The sequence below is a fragment of the Varroa jacobsoni genome, unplaced genomic scaffold, assembly GCF_002532875.2.
Source record: "Varroa jacobsoni isolate VJ856 unplaced genomic scaffold, vjacob_1.0 scaffold_394, whole genome shotgun sequence".
Classification (NCBI taxonomy): Eukaryota; Metazoa; Arthropoda; class Arachnida; order Mesostigmata; family Varroidae; genus Varroa; species Varroa jacobsoni.
Window position 1 is genome coordinate 148,510 of NW_019213296.1, and position 8,663 is coordinate 157,172.

The following is an 8,663-nucleotide window of genomic DNA, read 5'->3' on the forward strand; positions in this document are numbered from 1 at the left end:
AAGTCTAATCGTCGCTTACAGATGGAACCGGCTCTACCTGCTGTAGTGCGATGAAGTCTTTACTTTTGGAAAGGGTAAATCTTCAATTGTAAAAATAGCCACATGTACTTGAACTTGTCCTGACTCTCATGTTTATCGTAGCTACATAGAAACTTTTACGACTGTAAACTTCCGGAAGCTAGTGTTGTTTTATCGACTCGTAAGGATCACAGTTAATAGAATTATGAATGAAACAGGACTCTTAAAACAACTGAGGACTTCGTTAGGACGTGTTGAACGAAGCACAAAAACAAATACGTTCAGTGATGTCATTCTCTCCCGATATAGAGAAGTTCAATTCGAGGTCTTCTAAAAACCGTTGTACGTCGACCTAAATCAGTTATTTGTGCTGCAGGTGGCTAAGGTAACGGCCTGCTCTCTATCGCAGGTGATTAGTTGTAGTGGATCACTTGTATATTGGATACTATGCATTATCACGGCGAACCAAAGATTAGAGCGTTAGTTAACTTGATTATTGACGTCCAGTCAAAAAAAACACGGGAAAAACATGTCTTTCAATGAAAACTTGGCAAACGTGAAGGCGTAGCTCAATGAGCTACAATCGAAAAAACTCTGAAGAGGTATCTATAAACGAATCATTCATTCAATAATGTTAATAATGGCAATATATCCATGTTTTTTCAATGCACTGTACGTAATATATGGTTTGTTTTGCAATCTATAGATGGCGCCAGCGTCGCCTAGTAACACCTTTTCACGACAGGAGATGCTAAATATAATAAAATACTGTTAAAAAATACATAAATATCGCAATTGAATTGCAAACAACTTGAAAGTAAAACAATTACTTGTCAGTTCCGCTCAAGTAGCACCATATCATTCCGTATAGTGACTGTAAATGACCCTAATGTGGTGTGCTTTGTATTGGCTTTCAAGTTTAACCAAAAAACACCAATATTTGGTCAAATTCAACTAGTTCTTATTCTAAGTTGCTACATTCGCTTACGCAGTTGACGTAAACGCAATAACGGGAAAACCTTCTCTACTAATTCTACTATGGAACTATTGTAATCGAATAGCTTGTACTTGACATAAGCCTTAATATGTTTTTCGTTGTCCTTGTTGCTTTGCGTTACCCTACTACTTTTTAGTCTCTGCTTTTGTGAACCGTATGGAAATCATTATCTTTGTTATGCTGAAATGCCATTTTAGATCTGTGCCACCTACAAGCAAGTCTTGGAAGCAAAATATATATTTTCTTTTAATTTCACACGAGCTATCATATGCTTTCATGGTCGATTTAATCCTATTTATCTTTGTACTTCTTGCCTCTATATTTAAGCCCCTGGTCACGACATGGCCTAGGATAACCGTCGGGTTGAGTACCTATTTATAGTATTTAAAGGTATTATAGAAAGATGTATTTGACAGGGTTATCTACAATGGGTGTAACACTAATTTGCTGTTCAGGTTAATTGATGCTCAAGTCGAAACATTCTATTTTATTAATGAATACGTAGGCAGATAAGGCTCAGTAGTTAACTGTTCATGTGTGTTCGTGATTGTCTAAATGTCCTGTCTCTATGCTATGAAAAGAGACGAGCTACAATTTTGGACGAATTTCTTTTGACAACTAAGCGATATTCTACGGAGGCGCAGAGCTCATATTGTAGCATAGACAGACACTTAATGTACGGCAATAAAAAAGGAAAGTTACTCAATAAAAACATATGATCTTTATTAACATAACCTGCTCTATGCACCGCCGATATTATTGTAACCGAGGGCAGAGGGCCCACGGGCTGACTGGTAAAACTAGCTCGTCATTATCGATAGCTGTTGAATACTTTTAATTAAGTTAATATTTTTGCGAGTATTAGCTTTCTCTATCCTACCTTGACAGGTATACCACTATTTCATAGCTTGTTTCTCTTCTTGTAGAAATAAGGTTAATTTTTTATCAAAATTGTATGCCATTCTATTTTCTAGCATTTGAGCTCACTATGTTAACGTGCCCGAACCGACGTAAAAGGCTTTTACGTGTAAATTGCTAATAATTACATTGATACCATGAACTTCCCAAAGCGCAACCAGTCGCCATAATTGTTTGCTGGCAGCTGATCCGAATGACGCATTTTACAATAGAGATGTAGTTAGTATCCAGCTTGCGGGTCCTCACCTGCTAGGGTTTGCCAAGGGCTCATTTTTGGGCAGCTTACCTCAGTATTTGAATTTCATGAGTTAACATGATTAACATGAGTTCGAACAGTTCATCAAGGCCCGATGTGAATACCACAACAGAACCTTAACCGTTTTTTGCCAGCAATAACATCGAAAAAAAACATCCTTCATATCACTACACATATAGTATAGCACGTCTCGATGGATCGTCTCTAAGGAGCGGAGGTTTCTGGCTTGGCTACGACTGTATTTTCTAGAATATTCAAAGTTAAGCACAGTTCGTAGCATCTAGACATCAGATACTATCCCGACTGTAATTGACCTTTCTTTTTTGACCATATTTGGGGAAAGTAATTTTCAAACGAACCGCGTTAGCGCATTCCCATTCGCAGGGAGGGTGCCCTTTCCGCTCACACACAAACAGCCCGCCAATAAGGACTCTTTGAAGTTCGTTAAGGGTCGAACCAGAAATGCGTTCAATCGTCCATGTTGACATCCAGGTGTTCGTAAGTTGTCTCAGTAAAATTGAGTGCTCGAATCGAGCACGACAAGTACGAGTCTATACATCGTATATATTCATTCTGGCGTGTGGGTGCGTGTGTGTGTGCGTATGTGAAACGAGGAGTTTTCTAGTTTCGGTAAAAGTTATGGAGTGCGCCGAGATGTTTCATTGCTGATCATATCTGTCGAGCTCAGTTCCGCTCTCAGTAAATTCTACTCGCTCGATTTGCTTTGAAAAGCACTATCCGGTTACTGGTGACCGATCGCGTGTGAAGTTCGAGTAATTTTTGTTCGTGTGGATGTGCGTTCTAACAGCCCTTAGAAGGTGGTAACGTTTAGGAAGTTCTCGCCTGGACTGTGGTTGCGCGTGTGTCGTCGTTGCAAAGACGTAATTGGCTTGAAATTCCTGAGACCCTGGCCCGCGGCCGGGAAGGAGAAACAAAACGGCAAGTCTGTGCGAAGAACGGGGCATGCCAAGCCCTAGAGGGGCAAAAAGCCTCGACAGCGGTACTGAGAGATGAATTTCCTGGATGGCGAACCGACCAGTCAACTGCTTCGATATGTTTACTCATCCGATCTCGACGCCCGTTTCAAAATTAAAGTGTAAGGAATTGTAATGGAAACAGGGAAACGTTTAATGACAATGATGGTAGTCGCTTTAAACATTCTGCTGTGTAAGTTGTCTCTGTTGCTGTGATTGCAAGTCTTACAACCGGGCTGCAGCCAGGTGTGCTTATGACATACAATCAAACAAAATAATGACAACAATCGAAACAGCAGTAGTGAATGATTAGGCCACAGAGTATACGTTTCTTCACGAGGCTATCATATGAAATGTACTCTGCATTTCCTTATATACGTAGAGCTACAAGATGCGAGAAAGTACTGGGAAGTATAGACGTGAGCTGCGATTTGCATAAGCTCATTATTATTCCGGCATTTCATTTAGTAATCCTCAAAACAAACGCGAACTGGTTGTTATACAGTAAATAACGGATCAGGACACACAGAGTGCATTCGTTGCTTTACACGCAAACAAACAGCGGCGACACGATAAAGCCATATAAACAGCTAATCCGTTCATTTCGTGGCAATTTTGTGGTAACTTACAATATATGGAACAACGTGGGGACAGTCTAGGGTCAACCTGATGTTGACTGCTTACCCATAGTCACAACGTACTTAAGTCTATCGATACGAGTCAAATTTTATTGATTATGACAAGTAATCCGTGCGATATTGGCGGCGCGGGTTGAGCTTGTTTCGTCCATTAACGACAGGCATTGATGTTAAATTGCCATTTAAAAGGCATTGGTAACTTCTTCAAAGCCGACTATAGTAGGACAACTTAACACGAACAATAAATGAATATATAATCACACTCGCCCTTAATAACATTATAACTGCTGATGAAAACGTACAAGTTTCAATGACTGATCAGTGTCATGTCTCATTCCAGAATTCAACATGCAGACTTTTTAATAGATTGCAGCTATAAAGGATCTATGCACGAATAATAGAATGCTACAAAAATGGTACCAAATGACAAGTCTAGACAGCTCAATGAAGCGATACCTGGAAAAATGGTGCGACTGAAAGAAGACTCTCCGCCGAACACTACGCTACTGATATATCTGAAGGCTAAAGCAAGTTAGACTTGAAGTTAAGCTTTCCGGGTGTCTTAGTGACACCCCCATGCCATTCTGTTACTATAGGGACTCGTACAACTGACAGAAAGCAACAAAATGTTATACTCATATTATACGATGTAATTAAATACATTCTGCAACATAGTGTCTTTGGGTGACGGAAATAGATGAGTAGTTGAATGATCCAGTGGCTAATCTCAGAGACAGCAGCTCAGCCAACTAGTTACCTGACTAACGGTAGAAGTACTAACGTTAAAATACTTCTAATATGCATAACTTCTAGCAAAGGTCGAGCGAAGTCAACCACCATGGATTTAAGCAGAAGTTTACCAATTGAAAACTAGAGGCGCGAGTATCCATTGTATTTTATCGATACTCTAGTTTAGAGATGTGTGCTTTTTAAACGTGTTTTTATTGGGAATGCCCTCTTATAACTCTCGATATCTACTTGTCTGTTCTATTCTTCATTTGTTTAAATTTTGTTGTGTATTTTGTATTTCAGGGGTACTCTGGAAGGCGATCGGCCACGTCCACCGTATCAGGATCTGATTCAAAATCCTCTCTTGCGACGTAATCAGCTACTGTTGACGTGGGGAGATGCTGAAAAGCAAAGCCTCGTTTCCGACCTTGTTGTCACGGTCGAAATCTTTTCCGACGGACGCAGTCTTGCCTTGCCAACGCAAACATCGTACAAGCCGTTTACAACGCGATACAAGTATGTTGTTGCTTATTGAAATAGCATTTTAGTTTGCCATTCATTCAGCTAAACTATTCTAATCCTTGCAAGGATTTTCCGTGACGACTATTTGGTTTCTTCTAGTGCCACGTTTTTTTCTTTGAAAATTTAGTTAACGATCGGGTTCACATATTTGGTTCATTCCTGTTTTTAATGAAATATCCTAATATTTTTTCAAAACAACCAACTTGTCGATATTGAGGAAACGAGCGCCTTCGTCTGAGACTAATTTCGTTTTGTTCAGTTTCGGTGGTCTCCGTAATATTTTGTCTCCTATAGACTGATTACCCTCAGTGGGTCTTGCTCCAAGGTTGATGCAATGATTTAGCTTGCCTATGCTGTATTTCGTGATTCAATAGTAATAAGGGTTTTACAAATGGTATAATAAGGCGTTATGCTTACTAGATCCAGTTACTGATCTGAACGGTAGCTTACGATGGAAAAATTTTGGTGAGGTTTAGTAAGAATTCGTGTGGACCTGGAACTGTTTCGCTTTTTCAGTATGATTACTATTGTAAATAAGCAGCAAATTAATGGTTGATATCTCGTTGCTACAAGACGTACAGTTGTTACACCGCAATGAAAATTGATGACTTGAGTTACTAATAATTTTCGATACATTACCATATTGCGTACGTTAATCTTCGCACTTGATTGAATATTGAATCGTATTGCAGCTGGAACGAGTGGTTGACACTTCCTCTGAAATTCTCGGATTTGCCTCGTGATGCCCAGTTAGCCTTCACCGTCTGGGATCTTCACGGCCCTAAGACCGCTGTACCAGTAGGCGGAACTACAGTATCAATTTTCAACAAACATGGCATGTCTTATCCTAACTTCACATAAACGTATTATACATAATTTCCAGTCAGAATTATATATTTGTTTGTCGCTATCAAATGTAAGTTACCATTCTCTCAACACTAGAATATATCGAAAAAGCATAGGAAGAATATCCCAACGAATGTCTTTTCGAAATGGCGGTATCGTCCTTTTTATTTAAAAACACGTAATATTACGGTCATGTTGCCGATTCTTTTATTGAAAAAATGGCGCTGAAAACGAACTCGTGATCTCTAATTGGCGTATAACCAATTAGCGTAAACTGAGATATAAATAAATAATCATGTCTACGCTTATGATTGGATTAATGTAGACAGAACGACCTAGCGCCGATAATTGCGGAAACGCTGACGTTTTGGACAAGGCATCGTATTAAGTTCGGGACAGCTAGTTGACATCGTGCACAGGCGCCACTGTGCTCAATTCGTCTAAGTTCTTTTAGAAATAAAAGTAGTATAGATAGAGCTAATTCAAAAGAGATTTCCGAGGAAATTATGAATACAGCTTTATGTGATAAGGTTTGCATGTGATCATGTAATTATAAATTGTGATGGTAATAAATTACTGTATTTAATTACTTTGAGGACCTACTGGAGGTCATATTATACCCATTCCTATTGTTAGATAAACCTTTAATAAAGAACCTTAATAATAAATACCAGTATTGTTATGTTATCGTACTTGTTTACGGTAATTATGTGTATTCTTTTTATCAAAACTTCGCGAACAACGTCACGTCATCATTCATCCAAAATTTATTTCAATTCGAAATAAAAATTATAGGGAAATTTGCTATAAACATAAGGCGATTTTAAGTTCCAGTTTTAATACTTTATAAACGCATATTATTTTATTCATGTTGTCCGTGCGTTACAATATTAGGTGCGATGCGCCAGGGAATGCACGACCTTAAACTGTGGGGGAACTCAAAAGCGGATGGTTCGAGTTCGACGTCAACACCAGGAAAGATTTCAGGTGCTAAAGATGAAATGGCTCGGCTCATAAAGGTAAAAACAGGTTTTGTTTTTGTTATCATGGTATCGGGATATAAAAGCAAAGTCTTCATTTCGAGATACAAACTTGGCTTCTAGAATTCGACAGTTGAGACCAAGAAAAATATATACGTGACCTTCATATGTTATAGACTATTTTACCCTACGGTATATTACATACATATGGCGGAAATGGTATCAGTTAATTGCACAGCATCTTATCTATAAACATCTGAACCAAATGACGTCACCTTGATGATGAAGAAGACACGTCTCCATGACGGCAATAGTTAAATCCTTGTCTTCGTTCGGTTGCTTTCTTGCTTTGTCATACCTTTTTATGGCTGTTGAATTCATTTTCAGTTAACAAAAAAGCATCATAATGGCGAAATGGCGCGGGTAGATTGGATGGACAGGCTGACGTTCCGTGAGATTGAGATATTGAATAACAACGAGAAAAAAAAATCGCAGCAAGTGAGTTACAACTGTTTAGTTAGAGTAGCCCAATAAGGGAGGAAAACTTGACGAAAGTACCATTTACTTGTATATAATACATTCTAATAAATGGAGAAACCAGCAATGTGATTAAATCGGAGTACGTTAATTAAGTTACCGCTTTTAACTTTTAGTCTCGACTTTTGTTTGCGTTAATGCCATTCTTCCAGATGTTCCTAATGATCGAGTTTCCCCGCGTGGTATACCATGATATTGAGCATATGGTCGTATATTTTGAAAAAGATCTTGACACACAATGCCACAATAACCTTCCTTGGCCCCCAAAAGAAGACTCGGCTGCACGCCCTAGCGAAGCAAAGTTAGCCACCATGTTCGACCCAGATGTTTGGCATGTAAGTGCCGTGCCGTTCACAGGTCACTTCTTATAGCATGGGTAATATCTGTGAGAGAAATCATTAACGCGTACATTTTGCATGTTAACGTGCGTGAGCCATAATTGTGTATATATTTGAACAACTTATCAAGGCGCAATTATCACTTTCCAAAGCAAAAAACACTTTCCAGGCAAAAAAGCGTTTGCCTATTTCGATTGCAGGAAAATCTGGTAGAGGATAAACATCATAAATTATCTCGAAATCAACGCACCCAGCTGATCGATAAAGATCTCAAGCCAAATGCGAACATCCGAGATCAGCTTAATCGAATTGTCAACAAGTGCTCTACAACACCGCTTACGGCAGACGAGCAAGATCTCGTATGGAAGTTCAGGTGCTTATTATCATTTAACACACAAAAAAATCCTCATCAGTTTATTCAGTGATGAGAGACGAGCCCACGGATCACTTGTCCGAAGCACGTACCGTCGTAAAGTATTAAAATAGTCATCAAGACTGTATTACTTATTATAAGGTAGCAAATTGATCCAACCAAGTTATTCCACAGTGCACTTTCGAATATAATAAAGGGTTTTTCGCCTATTACAGGTTTTACCTTAAAGATCAAAAGAAAGCTTTGGCTAAGTTCGTCCATTGTGTACGGTGGGATGTCGACGAAGAGACGTTTCAAGCCCTCGAACTAATGCGTCAATGGGAACCCATGGATGTCGAAGACGCCCTCGAACTTTTAGGTAAAGGCATTTGTTATTTTCGTTGCGTTTCTGATTGGCTGACGTTGCTTTCTTGTATTCCTCCAAGTGAAGTGCGTAATTACTTCCGATTGGTCTCATAGAATTTTGTAAAACATGAACGAATGTTCGCTACTGATCATATTATCACGCTTAGCGGATAAAGAAAATTATAATATATA

General features: G+C 39.0%; 1 protein-coding gene across 1 annotated transcript in view; it reads left to right on the top strand.

Moving 5' to 3' along the window:
* Positions 1–2,669: 2,669 nt before the first annotated feature.
* Positions 2,670–8,663, top strand: part of Pi3K59F (phosphatidylinositol 3-kinase 59F) — a 13,486-nt gene continuing 7,492 nt past the window's right edge. Inside the window, exons 1-8 of the mRNA XM_086968122.1 lie at positions 2,670–3,285; positions 4,834–5,046; positions 5,745–5,887; positions 6,793–6,917; positions 7,266–7,376; positions 7,568–7,750; positions 7,954–8,126; positions 8,342–8,484. Of these exons, the coding sequence (XP_086824248.1) occupies positions 3,200–3,285; positions 4,834–5,046; positions 5,745–5,887; positions 6,793–6,917; positions 7,266–7,376; positions 7,568–7,750; positions 7,954–8,126; positions 8,342–8,484 (1,177 nt within the window). The 5' untranslated portion in view covers positions 2,670–3,199. The remainder of the gene's footprint in view (positions 3,286–4,833; positions 5,047–5,744; positions 5,888–6,792; positions 6,918–7,265; positions 7,377–7,567; positions 7,751–7,953; positions 8,127–8,341; positions 8,485–8,663) is intronic.